General features: G+C 39.5%; 2 protein-coding genes across 3 annotated transcripts; both read right to left on the bottom strand.

The window, feature by feature from the left end:
* Positions 1–1,602: 1,602 nt before the first annotated feature.
* LOC144631305 (potassium voltage-gated channel subfamily A member 2-like) lies at positions 1,603–18,263 on the bottom strand. 2 transcript variants are annotated; one of them, XM_078489715.1, is made up of 3 exons: positions 17,813–18,263; positions 12,745–12,798; positions 1,603–4,458 (listed from the first exon to the last, which is right to left on the bottom strand). In XM_078489715.1, the coding sequence occupies exons 1-3, from the start codon at positions 17,859–17,861 to the stop codon at positions 2,885–2,887; spliced, it is 1,677 nt and encodes a 558-aa protein (XP_078345841.1). In that variant the 5' UTR covers positions 17,862–18,263; the 3' UTR covers positions 1,603–2,884. The 2 variants fall into 2 exon arrangements, with proteins under 2 accessions (XP_078345841.1, XP_078345840.1); XM_078489714.1 differs by lacking the exons at positions 12,745–12,798; positions 17,813–18,263 and adding an exon at positions 5,047–5,741.
* Positions 18,264–18,812: 549 nt separating this feature from the next.
* On the bottom strand, positions 18,813–24,832 carry LOC144631304 (uncharacterized). Its single transcript, XM_078489713.1, has 4 exons — positions 24,654–24,832; positions 23,062–23,360; positions 21,467–21,782; positions 18,813–20,086 (listed from the first exon to the last, which is right to left on the bottom strand). Exons 1-4 carry the CDS (start codon positions 24,808–24,810, stop codon positions 19,083–19,085), a joined length of 1,776 nt encoding a protein of 591 aa, XP_078345839.1. The 5' UTR covers positions 24,811–24,832; the 3' UTR covers positions 18,813–19,082.
* Positions 24,833–24,846: the final 14 nt, after the last annotated feature.

Genomic DNA, 24,846 nt, shown 5'->3' with positions numbered 1-24,846 from the left:
TTCCATCCCTAGCTGTCAAGAGGTCTTAATTTAGACAGCAGTGAATGAAAGAGAATATTTCATATGCAATCGAAGGCGAAAGCCAGATGGTCGCATTTTCGAGCTTCCTTGCTGGGCTGTATTTTGTTTTGCACAGTTAAAGCAAATTAGCCAATTCGGAATTGGTAGCATTTCGTGTTAAAACCGGGTTGAAATGAAGAATAAGTCAACAGAGTTATCTCCGAGGTACCGTAGCGAAGGAAGAAGTATTTTAGCGTTGTGTACTTCAAGACTAAACGAAAAGTAAATATTTTGTGCCAATTTGTAGTAAGACTGTTGTCTGCCGTAAAATGTAGAGCTGCGTTATATATAAACGCATAACATAAAAACACTGAACATTCTAAACGCTAGAAATATTCAATTGGTGGTTTCTCGTTGATCGAAGTTTATAACACTTATAGAAAATATAATTTTCTCACTTTCTTGTCAGAAGATAAGGCTTTCGGTTTACGTTTAAATTATAAATAACGAACAATAGTTGTTCAAAACAACTCTCTCCTGTGAACAACAAAAGAATTTAGACTCACTCAAGTTTGAAACACTTTCGCGAGAAATTGTGACAGTTTTAAGGCAACGTTTGTAAAGAACTCGCGAAAATGTGCGAACGACGTCTGTTCGCGTTCCGAAGCATCCTGTTCGGTTATCGCCTAAAATCGAGCGAACTGCGCTCGCCAAAAATATCCCACAGTTTAAAAAACCAGGCATTTCAGAGAAAAGTTAAATAAAACCAATTTATTTTCGCAGTTGGGGTTCATTCCTCTATAAACAAAGATAAGTTCGCGGTCGAAATTTGTAATTTTATAATTCGAAGTTGTCGAAACCGAAAACGATCCTACCGGTAAATTTATTCATTTTTGAAGATAAGCGATGCGCTATCGGCAACCTTCGAAATTTGTAGCATTGATCAAAAAACAATAAATGCAAATAGTCTTGTACGAAATAATCACATTGCAGCAATGTTTGAAGCATTTTCAATTACAGGTTATAGCTCTACGTATGTTTTATTTGCCGGGTTGTTGTTACAAGTACAATACCGGAGCGTTTGCCCTGAAAATGCATTTCTGAACAATCGCGGGAAAATATTTCCCAAAGAAAAGCATTTTGTTTGTGATTCAGCGTGCTGTAAGACTCGGTTATTCAGAAGATTGAAGTAAACAATTCGAGTTTTAATGAAAATGTGGGGTGATTCGAAAGTCACAACTTTCGCCCAAACCAATCACATCGCGCGATTTCAAGTCAATGGCAAGAATGGAAAAGTAAAAATATTCATAGTGGTTTTAATTTGAACAAGAAAACAACATGTTGTCCTCGGCCGTCTTGAATTCAAGGCTAAACTAAATCACCAATATTTCATCTTTAATGCAAAAGAATACTCGACAAAATAAAAATCAAACGTATCACGAAATATTAAAAAAAATATATAAAATCAACCCCATTGCCGGTATATTCAAATTTCAGTCGTCGCCTGAGTGTCGTGTTTTAAAATATAAACAAAACGAAAACGTTTAATTTGTCATGTTTTACAGATCTCTGAACTTAGAATAAATTCACCTCTAGCCAGAATTTCAATAAAAGTCTTTAATAGTACAAAGTGTTTTTTAAAATCATCTCGACTCCCGATATCACACTAATTTTATTTCAATATTAAACTTTCCAATGCAGCTTCGAAATGACATGATATATTTCAGTTTTGGCGGCTTGTAGCTTCATGTCATTCGAAATTATAGAATTCACGATTATTTTTTTGAAGTTCCAAAGCCACATTGTTTCGAATCCGTCTGGTATTCGATGGGCCTTCACAAAATATTTTGACGTTACATCAAATTTCGTGAATCCCATTCAATCAATATTATTTTACACAATAGCTAACGTTGTGATTGTATATCAATCTATTTCTTCTTTTCTCCTTAGTATTCAGTCACAAACAACCAAAGCCACTTGTGAAAGACTAACAATATGCCTTGGTTCTGCCTAAAAATTCCATAAAAATGTCATCATCGCGAAATTCTGCCTTAACAACAATCACAATTGCTTCCTTCCAAGAATTGGAGTCGCCAATTTCAGCTTGAGTTTTTTGAGGTTCTGGTATTTTAAAGTTTGGAAAGCACTTACATTCTTGTATACTGGACTTGAAGAAGCAAAAATCCGTTTTATTCAGTGGAAATATTAAGAAGTATCGTATTTTGAGCCAAGAATTTCTGGTTCGTTATATTTTCACCTAGGGCAACCGAGGAATAAAAAAAGAATTGAGCAACTTTGTTGCCCGCAAAGAAAAGAGGGATTCCGGCTCTATGGCTATCTACTTTTATCTCATTTCAAAGCTGAATTGCCTAGATTTAATTCATATACAAACTATTTTTTTTGGCTCATCGTTCTTGGCCGAAGCTGCGTGCTACTTTGTGCAGCGTATCAATTATAAATTAGTGAATTTTATATATAAAAAAATGAATTCGTCCATCGAAGCTAAGGCATCTTGTTCTTGGTTTGTATCGGAGTTTGTTTCGCTGTACTCCTTCAAAACAGCATTGTACAGTTCCTTGCTTGTTTTTGTTTTTCCCTGCTAATAGCAGGTTGCTCGAAATTTATCTTTATCTCACAAAAGGCCGAAAGGAAAAATCTTTCGGCGAGGCTTCCTTCGGAGTTACCGTGGTGTTGCGGGTGAGAGAGGCCGCTATGCAAATCAATTCCTCGCAGGTCGCAGGTCTTTGGCGATTCAGCTATCGGTGTGATCGCCTCTCCGCTTGTTCTCTAGCACAGTCCTATAATCTGTGGAAGATGTTATAACTCCCAATCTTTCCTCGAAACCTCCAAATTAAATAACAATAAAGAGGGGAGGCTTTTTCAGTCACACCCCCGTTTCAAACCGTATAGTAGAATCGGGGTAGTCCACAAGAGGCATAGAATTGGATACTACAGCAGTGTTAGCCTTGTTTTTATGCCCTTTGATATTAGAAGGAATGCTGTCCAGCGAAGTCAACATTTCCATTTCGATTCCTGTCGACTCAGGCCCGTTCATTCCATTGTGGTCAACCGTTCCGTATTTTCGTTCTTGCTCTTGTTCCTCTTTCTCTCTTTCCAATCTTTCTTGCTCTTTGCGGTCTTTCTCCTTCTTGCTCGCCTCGGCTGCCCTTTGTTCATTCTCGCGATGGTAAAAGTAGTTAAAATTCGACACTATTACAGGCACCGGAAGCGCGATGGTCAACACGCCGGAAATGGCGCACAGCGATCCTACGATCTTTCCCCAGACTGTGATGGGCCTCATGTCCCCGTAGCCGACCGTCGTCATTGTGACTACAGCCCACCAAAACGCGTCAGGAATACTCCTAAAATGTGTCCCCGTCTCGCCGCCTTCGGCGTAATACACTGCGGAGCTGAACAAAATGACTCCGATGAGTAGGAAGAAAATTAAAAGACCTAACTCGCGCAAACTTGCGCGTAACGTGTGTCCTAGAATTTGTAGTCCTCTGGAATGTCGCGATAATTTGAAAATCCGGAAAACGCGGACCAGTCGAATTACTCTCAGTACTCCAAAACTGGATGCCTTGGTGTCTTGCATCGGTAGCGTTATATAATAAGGTAGAATAGCTACAATATCGATGAGGTTCAGAAACGAACGCACAAATACCAGCTTCTGAGGCGAGGAGATTAGTCTCATCAAGTATTCAAATGTGAACCAAATTATACAGGCTGTCTCCAGAGAAAACCAAGGTTGTTTTCGCTTTTCGCCGTCGTCTTCTTTTCTAAACTGAGGCAGGGTCTCGACACAGAATGTCACTATTGAAAGCGTAATCACAACGACGGAAAATATGGCAATAATACGCGCTCCTAAGGACGTGTCGGGAAATTCGAACAATTGCCAAATCTTCCTCTGTAGTTTATTTTCGGGTAAAATTGGTTTTTCCTCCTCTATGTACCCTTCTTCTTGTTCCACTTTGTGTAGAATGTCTTCGCCGAGCTCGTAAAATCGAATCTCGTCCGCAAACACATCCATGGGTACATTGGCTGGACGCAAAAGCTTCCCGCCGGATTGGTAGTAGAAAAGGATCGCGTCGAAAGCAGGCCGATTACGATCGAAGAAGTACTCACTTCGGCCAGAATCGTAGTATTTGCTTCGCTTGGCTGCATTCCCTAACAATGTCTCGGGGTATTGTTCTAGCGTTTGAGCGTGTGTTTCGAATTTCAAACCACTCACGTTGATAACAAATCTGTCCGCACTCGCTTCTGGCGACGCCATGACTTGAGGCTTGATGCCGGACAGGGTGATTGAGCCGGTATGCGGGTCGCGGAGGACCGTCGCGTTCGTACTGTTGCTGCCGGGCACATAGTTCGAAGAGTTTTGCCTGTCGGGAGCCGCTGTCACTGAAGACATTCCCGATAAAGCGTCCATCTCCAATTTACGATCTGTTAAATACGGCGAACCTAAAGCCCGGATGCGAGGAGAAACACTTGATTAATAATTGACATGAAGTACCAACCAAAAGGGGATTTCTGTGAGCGCGGGACCGTCGAAAGTGCAACGACCGCGACATTTTTACGGGCGAGAAAACCCTTGAAATAAGCGAGAAAAAATTTAAAATTCGCGAAGATGTCCCGCTTCTAAAACTGAAAGGGCCCGATTCTCATAAATTATTGATTCCTTTTAGATCTAAACTTGTAATTTATTAATTCACTGAATAAATTATCACGTCTTCAATAAACAGGAAATGTAAATAAGGGATGTAAACACACTAGATCTTGAAATGTTTTCCGTGCTATTAGAAGTGGCTTGATGTATTCTGGTCGATCTACAAGCTACATTTGTCAACTAAACGACTCACAGTCATTTTCCGAAAGCGAATTTCGCGCTGGCTTCTGCGAGGAAAATGTAAATTTTCTTTGGCGCGCTGAAATACAAGGCAGATGTTTTATACGAAAACTTAGCAGCGACTCGCGAGCGGTATAATACGCTATGCTCGCGAATCGCTCCCGTGAAACAACGCACATTCGCTCTAGCGTAATATAACTTACTTGGGTAGCTCACGTTATGAAAGAGAACTCTGAATCCATTTGGCAGAGGCTCTAGCAGTAAATACAGTGTACATATGCGGGGCCAGATATGAACACAGTTAGACGTTACTCGAGTTGACACCTCACAAGATAGAGTCAAGAAACATATTGCCATAAATGCCGCTAGGCAGCCGCGGTGTTCATCGCAATTTCTCCAAAGTCATTGTATCAAGGTCCAAAGGCAATTCGTCTTGACACGTGGTCACATTTCAGGCCAAAAAAACTAATCTTCGCCAGCCCTCTTTTAGCTTCTCGTTTGCCCGCGACACGGCACTGGGTCGAAGCGAATCAATTCCTCGAAGACAGGAATTTACAGTCGAGTAAATTCGCGTGTTGTGGCAGTAACGAGTGTGCTTGTAATTTCTTGCCGAATTATCGCGTCGATAAACGTCTCGATGTTATCGGCCGTGCATTCTTTCGTACCAACACAACTTCTCGTAACAGCGAAGCAATTATTAACTGTCGCTCCCAGGTTGTTGGGCACGCGCGATTGATAGTTGAACTACTAAAGACACAGGCAGAAATTTGCATAGTAACCCACCATTGATGGAAACCTGCTGCTCGCCTAGACCCAAAACATTCCCGTCTATCTCCGGGTCAGGATAGCTTTGCAAGCCGTGATGTGTTTGGACACGGTCCAATTCGCCCACAAAAACACTTGGGTTGTTGAAGCGAAAAATAAATTATCTTTTCTTGTAAGATTTTGATGTGAGAGCGTAAGAAAATAAAAATAAAAAATATGCAAAAATTCATCTCGCATATACGTTTATACATAAACATGACAGCTATCGCCAACGAACGCCAAAACAATATAGCCAAAGCTAACCTTCTGAAAAATTAGCCGTAAACGGAGCGATGTGATTTTATAGTATATCTACTGACTTTATGAATGTTTTCGCTCACGATAAACTTCCGAGACAACACAAAACCATTCTTTGCCCTTTAGCAATTCAATTGAGTGTAAAATGGAACAAATTCGCTACCTGGCAACGATTTTTAGTCAGCAGAAAAACGCAAAAGTTATATCATAGCCGTTGTTTTGACTTCCGTTGATTTGTGAAGGGTCGGCTTTCATTTATAATAATAATTTGTTAAAAAAGTGGAAAGATTTCTCACGAAAATGCTCAGAATCAATCTTCTGGTGTATAAAGGAGTCACAGTTGCTTTAAAAGTCCTTAATTTTTCGTGGACGAACGTAGATGAAATTCGAAAAAAGTAGTGTCCGTATTTCGCGCGCGTACGACCGTGTATTGCCTTGTTTGTTTGTTGTTTAGTTAGTGTTCGTTTGTTCGTTTTATTTGTCATTTCGCGGAGACTATTCACCCCAATCCGCCCCCGACGGTCCGTCAAAACTTGTGGTTTCGGTTGCTTGTTGATGTAATTTTTTACCTGCTAATGAGAGGCCACTGGAATTAGATAATTCATGCAAGAGTTATGAGATGCAAGCCCTCGCTGGCTGTAAACAACCACACTGAGTGCTGTTTCGCGCTCGGCGGAGTCCCAGGTGTGATGTTTCGGGATTCGCGCCAGTTAGGGATAATTTTGACGTTTAAGGTAATGCCTTTCTATGGCTTGAACGAAACCCAATTCCGTAATTTGTGGTCAGTTATCCAGCCTGTCTATAAAATACTGAATAATACAAAGTCGTCTGTTTTTTTCGACAGTTTTAGCGCGACCGCCGTGCTTTCTTTCCTTCTTTTTTTCCTTCATTTTTTTCTTTCTTCCAGCGGGGAAGATTCGCTTGAGAATGATCGAATAAATTAGACCACCCGCAGAAACGAAAGGCGAAATCATTTTCTTAGTAAAACAAATCTGTGAGAATATAGCCAGGTGAGGGTCAAATTAAACCAAACATTTGATGTGGTTTTACTGTCAAAATAATCCCTGGTAGGCCCATTGCCAACTCATTTTGTTATCGCAGCTCGTTGCCTTTCGAAGGTCATATTATACAGATCTATACACAGCTGACAACCGGGCCGGTGTGAGAAAAAAGAAACGAATATTCTCGCCACGCGAAAGCTTAAATTAAAATTAAGGTTTTCGTTGACATCGTCTGTTTTGTGAAAAGCGACTCGAGAGTCGACAAAATGTCAGTGTCATTGCGCCAAAACAGAGTAATTACATATTTTCCATCTTGTGGCGGAAAATTCGAGATAATTGTAGTGGCTTTTGGGACGGTACCTGCTAGACAAAACCTCATTAAAAAGCTGACGGTTTGATCATTGCCGGGGAAGCAATGGAATTTTGTCCGCCACGTGGGCGTATATTTTTCTTTGCCCGAAAGCTGTAGGAAAAATAATAATAAAACGCGAAAAAATGGTATCTAAAAAGCCATTTGTTTCTCATGCTATCAAAAAATCACGATTGTTTTGTAAAACGTGAGCATAACATAAAATCAGCACTTTATTGAATTCATAAGACGGATGAAAAACGATTTTCTCCTTATAATATACAATTCATGTTTAAACAGACAGGTGGTGACGATAACGAAAGTGTCAATCAAGGCATATTGGCTTTGATAAAATGCGAAATTCTCAATACTAACATTAAAAGAAATATATGAAGATTAGTAAAAAGAATTTAAATTTCCAGGTCGCGAAGAGACCTGGCTTTACATCGGTTTGTATGTAAAGTTTGTTTGGACGAATTAAGATGAACAATTTTTGCTTGCGAAGAGAACTGGTTTTAAGACTTTTAACCCGTGGGGTGATGTTTGTTTGGATCGATTCAGTCGATTTGGTCTTACAAGACAGCTCCAATGTATATGTTAAATTCCAAAACGCAAAAAACAGACCCGCCCCGTGCCGGTCATAATTTGAACAACAGACGGAAAACAAAAATGACCATAGAAAAGCAAATAGCAGTAAAACTACAGGGCAAAAAAAAGGCCTCGCTGAAAATCTTACCTCGTGTTGGCACGGAAAATGTCCCCGCCATATTGGCCCAGTATAAGATACCGCAACTGATAAGCTTGACGATAACTTAACTTGTAAGGGTGCCTCCGCGAAACTGAGCCTTAAATGGCATTGAATATACCGATGAGACAAATATATGTTAAGCCACCCTACAGAGTCAACTTTTGACCTTGAACTTTCTGCGAAAAATATTCGCTCTGCACTTGTTGCATAATTTTGTAGCGAATGCAATTCGTTTCAAATGCATTTTTCTGCCTTGTGCCTTCTATAGCTGCCGCCTTTTTAGTCTCGTTGCTAATCGCTCTCTAAGCCGGAGAGATTATATTGCCATAAATACGCGGGCAAAAGTACCCTGAAAAGTTTTAATCAACTTTTGGTAGCATTTAAAGCCGTTATTTGTTTAGGTTCTTGACTTTCATACAAATTCGCACAACCTAGAGCGAGAAATAGCGTGAAAAAGACAAAATTCAACTGTAAAATTCCGCCCAATACTGCTTTTGTTTATATATAAATTTTAGCCACTGGTATTTCCAGCGAATCTGATTCCGCATATCAAGCAGAAGTTATAAAATCCTATAAACATCGCATACACCGTACTGTTTGCTGTGATTTGGGCAATTGACAACTTGTCCTTGTCATTGGCTAGCATATTATATCGAAATTAGCCACCGTCCTAAACCAATTTTCATTTCACAGCGGTTGTAAATAACTCGAGTCTTTAGCAGCAATTTGCGGCTTTGCGCCCTCCTAAGCAGAAAATCCTTGATGCTCACTGGGTTGATATTTTAGGGCGCTTTCTTTTTGTCAGAACTGGCCGATTAGACCGATATATTCGAGAACAGAATTCCGTTGTTAGTCAGATTTGTTCTGTTAAATCAGTCAATACATAAATATTATACATTTTTATGGTGGATTTTACGTTCAAAACTAGCGGCCCGGCCGACTAGTTCAGCGCCCTTAGTTTTAGTTTTTATGAATTTCTTTAAGTTCTGCTTAGCGGGTATTTCTCTTTAAGCTCCAACGTGCTTTTAACGGGCTTGAACGACAAATAGTAAATCACGGTGTATGAAGTGTTCGGTTTTGAATTGTCAGTACTTAACTTTTACGGAAGAGGGTAGGGAGAGATCTAACTAAGCTACCTGGATATAAGCAAATTATCTAAGAAAATGCCGAAAAACAAAACAGGTCGTTGATGGAGTCGATCACATTTTTATTTTGACTTTCAATGTTAAACTGTCGGAAACCAAAGCTGATCAAATTTGTACAGAATGAGTTTTAGACAAGCTTTATTAATTCATTTTCGTAAATCTAGAAATCACAGGGTTAATAACCTTGCTGTGATTCCATTTTCGACTTGCATCTAAACTTGTAAAGCTTCGACAAATGTATTTGCAGTCCCAAAAAAGTTACTCCTTAACAAAACTACGTCGAAACTTCTTGTTGCAATTTGTGTACGACTGCCAATTGTGCTCAAACTCAGAGATGGCCCACAGACAGTCAAGTGAATAAAATCAGGATATTTTTAGGGACGTGTAGAAACAAATTGTACATGGCTATCAAAGTTTGCCGCTTTTTATACACGAGTGTTATGACACCGCAAGAAACCAATATGGTCTTAAATTTTCTCTTTTTTAATTCAATTTAGGAACTGTTCTATTCCATGTTCAAAACACAAATTAAATTATAATTAAACGAATGGATAAAAACATAGCTTGTATATAATCTCTATTTCTAATTTCAATTCAGCTGAGCTGAAATTTCGAGAACATACAAAACATTTTGAAATTCTTGAAATTAGTGTAATTTAGCTTCACCTTTCCGCACTTAAAAACTTCTATCATTTTGTACCAAAGATTGGCTTGAGGTAAATTTCGTCTTGAAATGTTTTAGGTCGCATTTTAATTTTCTTTTTTTATTTCTTCTTTTTGTGGTAAGCCATCTTAATTTCTCCAACCTGCTGGCGGGCAAAGGAACGTGGGGAACGCAATTAAATAATACAAGTAATAAATTGTTCATTAAAACATTAGAGTGATACGTTAAGAAGCCATTTTCGCGGTTACTAAGTGGTTTTAGAACTTCAATAATTAGTTGTTCTCCCTCGTTCGTTTAATCATCTAGGTCATAACAAGATTTGGCTTAAAACGAAAAAATAAATAAGGCGTCTTCTTGTAAATGATCCACATCCATGGAACATATTTACACTTCGCAATTTTAAAAAAAGGTTGTGATTGAATGTTTTTTTTTAGTTCTATGTTAGAGTTTGCTTTTATTGTACTTTTCAGATTTTGAAAATAAAATAAATATCGCTATTATGCTAAATTAAGCCAAATTCCGACAGGAAAAACGATTATTTCAACCGTAATTTCGAAAGCCGCTGTCTTATTACTAAACATCTTATTTTAGTACCACAAATACGATTTCATTGATTTTGATCGCACTGACAGTTTAAACACTTCAATCACTCACGATTCATAGTGCCAATAAAATATTTTTAAAAAGACATTTTTTTTGGATGGAATTTCGTTTTCAAATTGTTGCATCCAGTTCGCTTTTCATTCAAAGTCTCGCTTTGCTACACTTGTCTCATAATAATTTTTGCTCATTCTGAAAACAGCAAAAAACAACAACTGAAAAATACCTGCCCTAGTTCTTTTCTTAGAAAGTATTGAAACCTCAAATGTAATTTCAGTTTTAAAATGCCGGAGAGACATCAATTATCCCAAGTAGTAAATAGTTTGACAGTACAGCTCAAATAAAGTTTGGTTTTCATAAATTCGCTTTAGGTCGGAAGGAGTTCTAATAAAAACTAAACCCAGAAATGACTCTGCGAGAGCGGGTTTGGAGCGCATACGGAAATTTTACGACACTGGACAAAACGTCAGTGATCACTGAAAAAAAAAACTTCTACAATCGCCAGCGATCATGAAACATGACAATCACATTCCAAACACCGCAAGAAACGTCAATAAACCAAAAGTTGGCTCTCCGGTGAATTCATTTACATTTTAGTACATTTTATAACCGTCCTTTGCAAATCAACTAAATGACTAAATGCTAAGTTTTACGCTAAACGTGAACCACTTCTTACAGCAAATTATTCATGTTTCTATTTTTGGAGATAAAAAACATTTTTTACGCTTGTACTTGGGAGGCCCAGAAACGCATGAAAAAAATGACAGTTTTTAATTGAACTGAATAAAACGTCAAATTAAAGTCTGGATTCCATGATCGCTGATGCGTCTCCAGGACATTTTACCTGACTTACGGCACGAGAACGAGAAATAATCCCTGCGCGCTTACGGTGAGTTTATGACAAAATCAAATAACTCTAGGGATTTGTAGCAATCGTTTGAAAACAGCGCGAGGGCATGTACTCGGAGAGCTAATTGATATTGTACAGAACGGACCAAAGTAAGTATACTCTTTTTCGGCCGTATAGACTTTCGAAAGAGCCCGCGTGGCGAGAGCGAAACGTGCGTTGCGCGCGCGATTTTGCGAAAGCCCTGGGTCTCAACTCGCTTTACCCTGTTCCAGGATGGGGTTAAATAGGTTCGCGGATCGACGGATTTGGCCTTAAAAAGCGCACGGATTTTGGATTTTTGTGATACATTGAGTGGATTCGCGAATTTTGAAAAGACCGCGGATAGCGGATTAGCTGAGAATTTTGGCCTGGATTCCGGACTCTTCACGACGGGAAGTTCGGATCGTGGATACTTAACGAAGTTCGGATCACTTTGGTCGGTCTTCGTCGGTATGCTGGCGAAGTTGTCGCAAAAACAAGCAATGAAGCGAAACTTCTTTAAAAATAGGCATAAAAAACAACATCTACTGTCGGTTGAAGTAAACTATACCACACGAAGTTTTCAAGTAATGCGGATTCGGATTTGAACGATGATAGACGCGTGATTTGGGCAAAAAAAATAGCACGGATCGGCAGATTTGCGTACCCCTATTCAAATTCCTCTTCAAATCGATAAATAAGCTAAGCCACATAAACCTTTTCGAATTTTTGACACAGGGAGCAGAGGAGCCAAATTCGACCTTTGTAAATATTAAATGTTCTCTCTATTTCGTAGCGCTTGTCATACGTTATCTGTTATTTGATCTTTTTGTTTACGCGACGGTTAAACCAGCGGGATTCCTGTTGCGCTTTGGGCGTAGCCGCAGGCTAAATGACCGTGGGCGCTTTCCATTTTTTACCAACGGAAATCCGCTGCGATTACCCAACACACTACATTAAAAGAGTTTTCCACTGGCTTAACCGTCGCGTAAACAAAAAGATCGGATGCTCCCTGTGTCCCCCTCAATTTTGATAGCCTTTAGTTCAGTTGCTTATTTTCAGGTAGTATCATTCTCGTCCCCAGAGCCACCTGTCCTTCTAAGCCGTAGGGGGCCTGGTGCACGAGGAAAAGGTGGCTCTGGGACTCGTGATTTGATTGGCTAGATTTAAACAAAGGGAATTTAAAATCTTACCAATAAAATCAAATTTCTTTGTTATAAGGTAGCTTAAAACGGTTGATTTGATCTGCTATAGTTTAAATTATCTTTGTTAAAATCTAGCCAATTCAATAATGTCTCCACTAGTTCTTCGTGCCCCTGGCCCCCGCTGGTTCAGAGGGACAGCGACTCTTGGGACGAGAATGAGGTAATATTACATAACATTAAGGTCTCGTCCCCAGTCTTCCTCTCAGTTTTTATGCATGACGAAGTAATTTTGTTGCTTGCGGAATTATCAGTCACTTACCTGAATTGTCGTTGTGGCTTTTAGGGTAAAGGTGCCTCATCCTGCTGCCGGAATCTGATTAGAAATTAAATAATGACAGATCAAAAATAGAGTACCGTAAAATTCCGGTTATAAGCTCCCCCGCTTATCCATAAGACCCCCCGGTTAAAGAGCCGTCAACCTGGAAACAAAAAAATACATCCGATTATAAGCCCCCCCCCCCCCGACATAAGCCCCCCTCTTCCGGATGACAGTACTGAACAGGGCTTAATGTCGCTTTTTGTGCGTTTTTAACTTAAAAACGTATTTCGATCAACACTCCCAGGTCTCGTTTCGAAACGTTTTTTTCATTCCGCTTATAAGCCCTCCCGGATATAAGCCCCTCCGCTTATATGCCCACTAAAAAACCCTTACGAAGTTGTATAAGCCCAGGGCTTATAACCGGAATTCTACGGTAGCCCACCACAAAAAAAGCAATTTAAAGTTGTTTTTTTATTGTACTTTATTTATCAAGGCTAATTTTCATATGATGAAAATTAAAAGCTAAAGAATGCCGGAGGGGTTGAAAGCAATGTTAGTTTTCAAAAATTTAAGGAGGCACAACCTCCCCTTTCCCTGAAGTAGCTCTTGCATTTTGCAATAAAATATATCGTATAAAATGCTAATTATCAATTGGTAAAAAGTGAGGATCACCGAGCCTGGTATACACTTCACGGTGAGTAGCATAAGTGCACCGAGTTATACACCACTTGTTGAACCAAATTTACTTTCCTTACTAGCTTGAAAGTAAAATACATGTAGTGAAATAGTTTTTTCTCAACAGCAGTTGATGTATGACTTGGTGCACCTATGCCACTCAATCTTGCAGTATGCACCCGAGTTGTAAGCACAGTGCCGTAGCAAGGGGAGGGGTCTGGGGGGCCCTTGCCCCACCCCCCAGTTTTTTTCCCAAAAAGTAAAAAACAGACCTGTATAAAATGTTGAAAATAAAATTTTATCTCCCGAGAGGTTTGAAACAATAACATTTGTACTTCTTTTCGTTTTCAATGTACGTAGGAAGATGCACAACAATATTAAACAGCCAAAAACTAAAACAAACCAGAAATCGTGACAACAATGTGTAAAAATGTCTTAAAATGTCACAAAAATGTCAAAATGTCTCAAATTTGCGATATGCGTAAATCACAAATAGCTCTTGGAGAACGCTGGAAATAGCATTTCCAAGCCTCTAGATTTCAAACTTTTCGGGGGGAGCATGCCCCCAAACCCCCCTAGCGGCTAGCGCCTACGGCGCTCGTGTGCCCCCCCCCCCCCACTTATTTTACCCTTGCTACGGCACCGAAGCAGTAGTGTAGCGCAGATCTCGTAAGCTTGTAATTCTACTGATCCTCCAGTGTAGCAGTTGCTATTGTTTTTGGGGGGTTAAGGGCATTGTTTCTATTGTTTGCTCTATTGTTCTCTCGAAGTGAAGCGAGCCATTCATGTGAGATCCTACGAGAGGTGATGCCCGACCGGCTGTAAAAGGGTTTTTTTGACACATCATGTCAAAAAGATGGTCACTTCTTGTTTAATACCCGTTTTAACGGCATCAACTGATACGGTGTTTGTATTGACCATGCATAAGACTACAAGTATTATAAACCGTTACTAGTCACCTACATGAAAACATTACTTCCACAAATCGTTTTGCTGTGATACTTTGAAGTGAATTTTAACCCCCTTTCAAATGTCGGTTGAGTGTTTCAAAGTGTCTATCAACTATTTTTTCAGAGGTGTCCTTTTTAAGGACAGTTGACTCATAGTGAATTGCTCAGAAGTGCGGCAAGAACCAACTCCAGGTGTCTCGTACGGGTTAAGAGAAGTGTCTGTATTAGAGATGTGTCCGTTGAGGGTGTATTGACTGTATGTCGTAAATGTTTCGCACTGCTGCCCGCCGAGTCAAGTTATTCTCGGCATTGCTAGCTCACTGCGCGCCACGGTCTTAAGCCAAATTTAGACGTTTAAAACAGTGAAGGAACAGTTCAGAAAAGAAGCAAATACAAAAGAAGGTACGGATGGACAAAAATTAAAGAAGATCAAAACAGGGTGTTTGAAAAACTGTAAGGCTGAACAGTTTTCAAAGTTAATGTCGTTGGCTTATAACTTCTAATTGTAACGCCCGGAGACATATTTGTTTTATGTAGCTATGGTTTTGTCATTTAGATCCAGTATAAGTAATTTCTTCGCAAACATTACGTTTCATAGCGAGTATTTGGCAAAATTAATAAAATAGACTAGACTGAGGGTCCTGAAGGGGGGCATAAATCCTATTTTCCCAGCCAATTGTTTTCACAAATTTTCAAAATCCCAGTCCCAGTTCTATTGTTTTCCTGTATGTAATTCTTGTTCCCAGTGACCAAAATCCCATTTTCCCAAATTTCCCAATTAAATCCCAGTTCCCATTTCCCCAGCCCTTTAGGCCCCTCAAGACTCAGCCGTGATACAGTCCCTTTACCTACGTAACGATCCTTGTAGCATCAGACGTGTCAATATGGGAAATAAAATCAACACAACGTTACATATCGGAAAATCAACCTTTACACCCCCTGTGGTGCAGTGTCAATTACTATTGAAAAACATCTTTGAATAACAATGCATTAGCGCTGTGCAGTTTTTAGTAATTATTTCAAGTCATGATGAAACGGCCTTCTTAGCTCCAGTTTTCAATTACTTTTTCCCAGTAAACACTTAAATTTGAATCTGAATCAAACCGTTTTGAAGTCAATTATAACAGTTATTCACTTTAGCTCGATGTTTACATACAAAGCTTTGGTTGTTTCAAATAAATTATTTAATAAACAAAAGTTTGTTTTCTTCACCAAGTTTACTTCTGTTTAAAAAAGAAACCTGAATTTGATGATTTGATTTAAGATTTAGTTAATTACAACTTTTTTACTTGTCAAAAAAGTCGAATTGCGATGCCCTGGATGCGATAATAAATAACAGAATAAAGTTAAAGATATAGTTTATTGTTACTTATTTTCGCGGAAACTTAATTTCGCGAAAATCGCAAAAATTCTCAAAATACTGGTCTGCATAAACAAACAGTGAGTCTCAAAATTGGCACAAATGATTTTAATTTTCCACAGCAATAGTTTCCAGTGACACTGAACAAAACCATATAACAAAACGAAACTTAAAAAACAGTTTGACATCTTCCTTTGTAACGAAGTAGAGCTAGTTTGACGACTGTACCAAGATAATTATGTAGTAAACTGACCGAAACGTTGATTAATAACGAATTATACTTCAAAATACTCGTCTCAATTTAACAATGCATTGTCTCTTTATTCACTCCTAAATCTCAAAACATACAGTGAATTAAAAGCAATAAAGGCAAAATAACAGTAACGATGCCAACTATAACCGCTGACTCCGCCGCAGGCTCTCGTCTTTTTCATTCACTCCTCGCAAGATGGCTGACGAAGAGGGCTCTGTGGAGTTAATCCAACCCAATCCTAAGGATCACGTAAGTCCAATTATATAGAAGGGTATTAAATTTTGCGTGGTTATTTTTCGCGAGAACCTTTTTTCCCGGTCTTTAATTTCGCAATTTTTTGAAAATCGCCAAAATTAAGGCCCGCGCCGAATAAGTAACAATAAGGTATTTATTTTGGTAAGTTTAAAAAATATTTAATCAGTAATGACTGTACTCAAGTTTATAACGCTGCGAATCCGCAAACAACAACTATAAATCACAACATTTAGCGCGCGGTTACCTTATCACAATAAAGGCAATTACGGGTAGTTTAGAACATACATTAGCTATTCATTATGGAAAAAATTAAACCACAAGTAAATATATTTTTTATCTTCACTTACGAACTTTACTCTGTGTTTGAAGCAAAAATATTACGCCTGCGGTGTGTTACACGTTTCTAGAATCAAATTCAAATTCTCATGCTGCCCCTCAGTAACAAAATGTAATGTAACCGATAAAATATTTATTTTCGTAAGGTTTTAAGACCATTAAATAACCCTGCTCATTCAGTAAATATGTCATATCAAGAAAACTTGTACTTGTACATAATTGATATTCAGTGGCTGAACTATCCACTATAGTAAACTATAATAAACTTCTGAAAAAAGGCGATTTTTATCTTTTTACAACTCGGAACACAAGATTTTTCTCTTTTCAAACAGTTTTTTTTTATCGTACGTATATCGCAGATGCTAGTTAATTAAAGCTCCCTAAAGAAAAATCCGCCTTTGGAAATTCGTCCTACGGCAAATTTGGGTGAGAAAAATTTAAGCGGTCCCTCAGTAATCAAGAAAAATAATACACGTCACAGACCTTCATATAGCCAGAATAATATGCAAAAATATTAAGCTCGAATTTAGAGACCTTAGTAAACCACTAAAAGTAATTTAGATTTAAGTATCTTTCCATTTGTAACTGACAAAACAATAGTGTAAACATTTAATTATTTACGCGCGTCCTCTAAACCATTTAAGGAGGCTTCTATCTTTTTGTATTCCCTCAAGCCGAATGGAAACAGTAATCTGGCGGTTTCTTTTCCTTTAACAATTTTTGATCACCCATCTAGCTTCTCACGGAGATCATTGACATTAAATTGGCGATACACACTTGCGTTTGTTGTTTTATCGTTACCAGCTCGATTTTAATTAAGCATATTGTACAGGCGTTTTAAATGCACCGTTTTTTATCAATTAGCTTTTAAAATCATTCTGCGGAAATGATCGCAGTATAGAAATTTTACCAGACCATCTGCCGACATCTGAGATTCCTTGAAATTTTAAAATACATTTTATTTTGGTCGTATATCATTAAACGTTGTTGAGACCACATCTCTCTTTTTTCAAGTTAACACTCAATAGCATTCGCTAGATAAGGCCGCACTCTTTAACTTGCGGGAAAACACCACATTTAGAAACGCCGGTTTCAGTTCGGGATAACAAGGAATCTTAAAAGGCTTTGTACTATTACATGCTGAGTAAAATATACTCTGTGTTCGTTAGAAGACCTCGGTCGCGTTACAAAGCTTTCAAGTAAAGCAGCACGAAAATCCCTCCATTAAATTTCACTTACCTGACACATCGTCTGTCCTTTGAGGAGTGTGCACGAGTGAGGCATACATGACGTGCTTGCTACTTTCCACTTGCTAGCAAAAATTTGCAAATCGAAGTCCTTCGAAAACGGGCGATTTTGAACTGATCACTTCATACCATAGAGCGAGTATGAAAATAGACAGCACTTTTAAGATGTTTAGTTTTTGTTATGTTATGTCGCATTAACCCTCGAGCTTCTCGGCTCATCTTGCCCGTAGCGAGAGGCGAAGTCGTTAATTATTTGTATTCGTGTGATCTCAAGGGTCTGCTTCTAATGGACTTCCGAGCCAATTATGTACATATTTATGACGGCGAACCCTTTCATTACAAGACAGCGTGATTGGCGGGAAATGAATTGATTTAGCAATACTTAATTATTGATGGTGGTAAATGGTGATTATGCCTAGAGCTATAATAACTGTCCAACCAACAGGTGCCGGAAGTTGTTGCTCACGCTTCCTTCCGGTGTCGGCCTAATTTTGGCAACGAGATTCGAGGATTTGAGCATTGTCGTCCCCATAGCCATTTCGTTTCTCTAAGCCGGCTATGCCTTGGCACGAGAAAACAAAGGGCTCTGGAGACACAGGATTTCCAGTCCTAAATTCAAGTAGGACTTCTGGTCTTCATGTATGCAGTCATGATGTTTCAGAAGAATAAGAGAGAGAGTCGTTACGTTTTTGACTTCCGTTTAGGAAGTCTTTGTTCCAAACAGCCAATCTAAACAATTCGAATTATTTCAAAAATCATATGTCCACAGAGCCCTTTGTTTTCTCGTGCCAAGCCGGCTAAGAGAAACGAAAGGGCTATGGGGACGAGAATTAGTTGATGCATGTTCTTGCGAACGAGGTTCGAGGATTTGAGATCTAAAAAGTCACTATCGGGCGGGTTTTTTTTTAAAGCGATTATAAAAAGCAGGACGTATCAATAGCAGTGGTTTGGAGTGACCTACGTGTCGAAAGCAGGGGGCCTTGGGTGATCCACATGATAACATCGTTTGACAGCACAAACACGTTTCTACTAAAACAATTAGACTACTCGCCCTCGTTTTCTATGAGCGATAGAACTGGGAAGTACCTCAAGACTTGTGTGATATACCACCATTGCACAGAGCCAGTGTACTAACAGTAACTTAAAAACATCAGTCTACGATCTTTTTTTCTGTTTTCAAGGGAGTTTATTACTTCAACTCAGAACTAGCGAGAAGGGGAAATTACAACAAACAAACACACGCAAAAATGGATCTTCGGCATCTACAAGTCCGAGTACATTAGGTACTGTATTAAAGACTCCGGAATTGGCAGTTCAGGAATTCTCTGCATTCTACTGCTCTCAATTCTCTTTCTGATTATGAGGCGACAGAAATGTTGCAGTGAACGCGGCGAGCTTGTTAGGCTCACGAGCTTACGCCAATCTGAATCCTCGTCCGCGGAATCCTCGTCCGCCGCGGACGATTCAAAGTGGCAACTCGCGCGGTATCTCGTGCGGCATACCTCGCGCGTGATAGGCCTGTTCCCTTCGAATTCTAACAATAACTCAAACAGCTCAGGGCTTGATGCTCTCATGGCGATAGGGTCCCTAAACGCAAAACACGCTCCGTGAAGCTCATCGACACTTGCTCCGCTCTTGAGTAGAAGTTTAATGCACTCTAATTGCGCTTTGTGTGAATTGTAACTGTGCCCACAACAGAATCTAGTAACAGCTATGCTAAGCGCTGTGTTCCTCCCTCTATCCGTGAAGTTCGGATCAGCGCCAAAGTCTAACAGCATCTTGGTACACTCGCGCGAGGAATTCTGCGCGGCGAGAATCAAAGGCGACGTGTACGTCGCGCGGTTTACATCCGCGCCGCCTTCTACTAAGATCTTGACGCAATCAACGCAGTCGCCTTCAGTCGCAACCATCAGTGGTGTCTTGGGTAGCACGTCCACATCTTCATATATGTGGTTGGGATTTGCCCCCCAGTCTAACAGCAACTTGGTGCACTCTGCATGTCCCTGGGAGGCCAAGCAAATCGGGGTCATGTTCCCGCTCAGAGTGGCCGCGTCTACAGCAACACCCTCGGATAGAAGCAGCTCCATGCACCTGTAGTGGCCTTCCTGGCTGCTCAGGTGAAGTGGAGTGATTTTCTCTTGGCTGGTCTCTACGCACGCGCTTGCTCCGGCGTCCAAAAGCATCTCAATACATTCGTAGTGCCCACGTTCGGCGGCAGCGTGCAGCGGTGTTGCCCCATCGATGACGCGTGCTTCCGGGTCAGCCCCTAAAGACAAGGAAAGGGGAAATTTTATCTACAAGCGTCAAGCCAAAGTGCTCAAAAATGGTCTCATCACACAGAAGATGTGACAAAAAATAGAGTAAACTCAATAAACTCATATTTGAATTGCTTATGTTTTGTAAAGTTTGAGATTAGTCGAGGTCAAATCATGCTAATCGTGAATGAGCTTAGAGGGGACTGTGTCATGCCAAACACATGTACTTGCTATGCAAAGAAATTACTTCTATGGATCTAAATGACAAACCTATAGCTTTATTGCAACCAAATCTGTCTCCAGGGCGTTATAACTTAAAGTTACAAGCAAATGTGACAAACTTTGAAAACTGTTCAGCAAAACAACATTTCAAAAAGCAATAGTGCAATACGTCTCAATCTTTGTCACTTTTGGCTATCTGTACCTTCTTTTGTATTTGCTATGTTTATATTGAAATGTTCCTTCACTGTTTTAAGGACGTTCGCACGAAAATCTTTCAACATTGCAATTTTTCTTAAACTTTCACCACTGCTAGTTTACAAGTTACTTATGTCAGAAATGTAAAAAAAAATTGGGGGTCACCGAATTCGTTTTCGAGATGTGATATCTGAAAGAAGGCGCTTATTTGGAAAAATTTGATTTCGTCACTCAATATGACCACTGCGGCTTCTGGCAACAAAATATTTTAAATGAATTGATGCAGGCCAACCTCCTTTGTCACAATTTATTTGAGTGGGTCTATTGAACAAATATATTTCACTTTTAAAGTCTCTTAGAGTAAACCTTGTCTTTAACAATTGGATTTGCAAACGTTCAAACAGCAAAATGCTGCAAAATTTGACTGATTCGATCGCGCACGGGAAGACAAAATGAAAAAAATAATAAACTTCCAACATTCGAATTTGGCTCATTTTTTGTCAATCGGTAGAGATTTATCCCAAAAGGTAATTTATCCCAAAAAAATAGGGGTCACCGACCGTTTAAGAAAGCAAACTGCAAGCGAAGTTAACACAACGACTTCTCACGGTCACCCAATATGTGTTTGGAAAGATTTCTCAGCGCGCGCGCTCGTGCATGACGTGGCGTGTTGTTGCGACATGAATTACGTGCGCAGTAAGGATGCGCATAAACAATTAGTGCGAACGTCCTTAAGTGGTTAATTTAATTATATTTCACTGAATTTGATTGTCATTTCCCATTCCTAAATTTGGCTAAAATCTATGACACAGTCCCTTTAATCATACTTTGAACAACCCAGCCCTAAACAATCAGCACACAGTCTTGAAAGAAACCTTTCTGACAATGAGTGACAATAGATGAGCCTAAAGAGCATTAACCTAGGAGACTTCTCTTAAATTGCATGCAGAAATATTTGCTAAAAAAACACTCACTAGCGCCCAATAAGATGTTGATACACTTTGTCAAGCCCTCCTGGGCAGCAATAAACAGTGGTGAAGCCCCATCTACAGTCAGTAAGTTTATATCAGCTCCCTTTTTCAACAATAGTTTTAAGCACGAGTCATGTCCATATTGTGCGGCAGTAAATACAGGCGTGGCTCCATCGCTGTTCTGTATGTCAATATTTGCACCAGAGGAAAGAAGTATCTCAATGAAGTCTTCATGCCCAGCAAACGCTGCTTCATGTAGCGCACTCCAGCCTCCTACATCTTGACTGTTTACATCTAAACCACAGTGGTTTAAGAAAATCTAATGAAAAAAGATAGAAAAAAGATTTTGTACTTTCACTGCATAGACATCAGAATAATTTTCTCCAAAAGCTTCAGCAGTCAACAAAAGGGCTTATTCAGTTTTACTAAAAACAAAAAAAAACACCTTTTAACTTGTCACTAATAGATGAGCTTAGGGAAGGATCCTATCAAAGGGGTTTTGGTTAGGCTCTTACCGATAGTGCTCGTAAAAAAAAGCATTAAATGCTCAAAGCAGTGCTTGTATTTTGCCAAAAAAGTGCTAAAATAATGCTAATTTTTTAAAAAAGTGCTCGTGGGTTACATAAAAATGCTCACTTTTTTCCGACTTTTTTAACTTAGAATATTACATTTTTCAGATTTTCAGTTACATTTTTCAACAACAAAATGTAACGATCAATGTTTGATGTCAGAGTACGCTCTCGAGCTATCTCTGCCTTGGCTGGCTGACTTCCATTGTTCCTCGATGACAACGTGGATGACGACATCTTGGAACGAGTGTGGTGGACTGAGTTTCTAGAAGGCAATTGCTGACCTATCAAACCTATTCCCCAGGCCTCCTCGGCTCCTTTGACTAAAATGAGGGCAAAATGCATCTTTGGACGTCATAAACAAAGTCAGATTGTGCTTTTTAACACAAAATTATACAAATAATCAGTTGAAAATCCAAATAATGCTAGCAGTACTTTTTGGGATAGAATGTAAAACAAAATGCTCGCGAAGCCAAATAATGCCAAAAAAGTGCTAGCACTATCGGTAAGAGCCTAGTTTTGGTGCCAAGTGAATTTGAGCCTCAAGCAAGGCATGCAGGTATCCATGGTAACCCCGAGAGCAGCAACCACCACCAGGCACCATCACACTGACATGATCAGTGGGGATACTTACCTTCACATACTTACCGAATCCACCAATGAGGAAGGGAGCAAACTGTACCAAACAAACTCATTTTGAAGCTCAAAACAACTACACAACCTCACACAACTGGAACGCCAAACAAGTAAGCCATGTGATACCCTTTGTCGCTCCATGGTGAATGGTCCCAAGATCCCTGCTGACCAGCATTGGCTCAAGGTGTTGGCTCAAATCTAACCTTGCCTAAATTTTATTTAGCCACATTTAAATTGCTTTCAAAATTTTTTTAAATTGTATATGCATAGCTACCTGTAAGTAGGGACCCCAACAGTAGTGAAGGGAAAACACTGCCACATTATTTTTGAAAGTAACAAGAGTTGCTACTTTTGGAACTTTGAACTTTGTGGTCTGTAGTTGTCAACACTAACCTGGAAACATTCTAAACTGCCACCTTTGACAGCAGCTACAAGCAAGCTCACTTCTTCACAATTCATGATATTCACATCAGCTCCAAATTCCATGAGCATCTTGACACACTCAACATGACCATGAACAGTAGCCAGGAAAAGGGCTGTCTCACCACTGTAAGCCTTTGAATTAATATCATCCTCACTCTTGTCAATGTGTAAGAGTTCTAATAAGCACCTTAGACAGCCAGCTTGTCCTGCCGCAGCTGCCTCGTGAAGAGGGAACCAGCCACGGTTATCTGACACATCATATGGAGATCCTGAGAAAGGTGACGAGCATTTTGTTAAAGGGAGTGTGTCATGGCTGAGTTAAGATTATTTTACTAAGTTTGCTATGAAACTTAATGTTTGCAAAGTAATTTCTTCTATGGATCTAAATGTCAAAACCAAAGCTTCATTGCAGCCAAATGTGTCTCCTAGGCGTTATAATGTAAAGCTACAAGCAAATTAAACAAGATTAACTTTGAAAACTGTTCATCCCAACAACATTTCAAAACACATAACGCAATTCATTTCAATCTTCGTCGCTTGTGGCCTACCTTCTTTTGTATTTGGTGTGTTATTGAAATGTTCCTTCATTGTGTTAAGAGGTTATTTTTATATCTCAACGAATTTGCATAGACGTTCATTTCCCATGCCTCAATTTAGCTAAAATCTGTGACTCAGTCCCTTTGATTTTCTATGAATTTGAAAACAAAATACAGTAGAACCCCTATTAAGTGGCCACCCTCAGGGAAATGGCAAATGGCCACTTAATAGAGGTTGGCAGCTTAATAGGGGTTTGTTAAAAATTAGCATGAGGCCTTTTAGCAAGGTCACTTGCTAAGGTCAAATCAGTCAATGCAGAAATATTATACATTGGTGGATTTGCAGGAAAATCTCATGGAAACAGCCCATTTCACATTCAAGACCACCAGACCAGCCGGCCAGATCTGAAAAATGGAAAGCGCCCTAAGTCTACGCCAAGGTCCTTTGCTATTCTAGCCTAGAGTAGACTAGACTATGATTGTATGCCTTCTTAAAATCTGTGCCGAAGATCTTCGGCATAACCTACATAAAATGCAGCCAGGGTTTTAGATCACAGAAGACATCTCAATGTGGTATGGACATCATGGGTCTTTCTGTATGTACTTGGTGCAGATGAAGTCACACTGTTTTACCCTTTATTGTGATTCATTGTATTTTGGTACAGTATTGTTTATTATCTTGTATTTCTTCTGGGAGCAACTGCAGAATACCCCGCAAATGAGATTCACTGAGTCGGAACTCTTTGAAGAACGAGGCAGGAAACAATAGAAACTATTGTTATTCAATAAGATGAATGTTTTACATCGACACATGCAGAAGCAACAAAGTTTCAGTGGCCACTGTTTTGTTCCGACCACACTTTGACTTTATTCGTGAACTACAACTGAACAGACCCATTTAAAAATGGACTTTATTTGTCAATACTATTTATGCACTGGCCTGCTTGAAAGCTTACATAAGCTTAATAACTTGGGTGAACATGATACTCTGCAAATTATGCAAGTCTATTGCGTTAGAATACTTACCACTGGAAAGAAGATGTCTTAGTCTTTCCACGTCACCTTCACGTGCAGCTAATCCAACGTTTGAGGCTGTAAAGTTATCAATGCGATCGAAAAACTGCAATCCATTCCGAAAATTAATGCCTAGCAGGTCCCTAAGCATTCTCTGATCGTCGGCCATCTTGAAACCATGAAACGATCAGAAACTAACATTGAA

This window comes from Oculina patagonica, chromosome 12 (genome assembly GCF_052425735.1).
Source record: "Oculina patagonica isolate OP01 chromosome 12, crgOcupat, whole genome shotgun sequence".
Lineage (NCBI taxonomy): Eukaryota > Metazoa > Cnidaria > Anthozoa > Scleractinia > Oculinidae > Oculina > Oculina patagonica.
This window is presented reverse-complemented; position numbering and strand designations above follow the sequence as displayed.

Coding starts and splice junctions, on each gene's coding strand:
- LOC144631304 (XM_078489713.1), bottom strand. CDS start 24,810: ATGGCCGACGATCAGAGAATGCTTAGGGACCTGCTAGGCATTAATTTT. Junction 23,361..24,653: donor AAGACATCTTCTTTCCAGTG/GTAAGTATTCTA, acceptor CACCTTTCTCAG/GATCTCCATATGATGTGTCA. Junction 21,783..23,061: donor GCAGTTTAGAATGTTTCCAG/GTTAGTGTTGAC, acceptor TTTTTTCATTAG/ATTTTCTTAAACCACTGTGG.
- LOC144631305 (XM_078489714.1), bottom strand. CDS start 5,200: ATGGCAATATGTTTCTTGACTCTATCTTGTGAGGTGTCAACTCGAGTA. Junction 4,459..5,046: donor TCATAACGTGAGCTACCCAA/GTAAGTTATATT, acceptor TCCGGGCTTTAG/GTTCGCCGTATTTAACAGAT.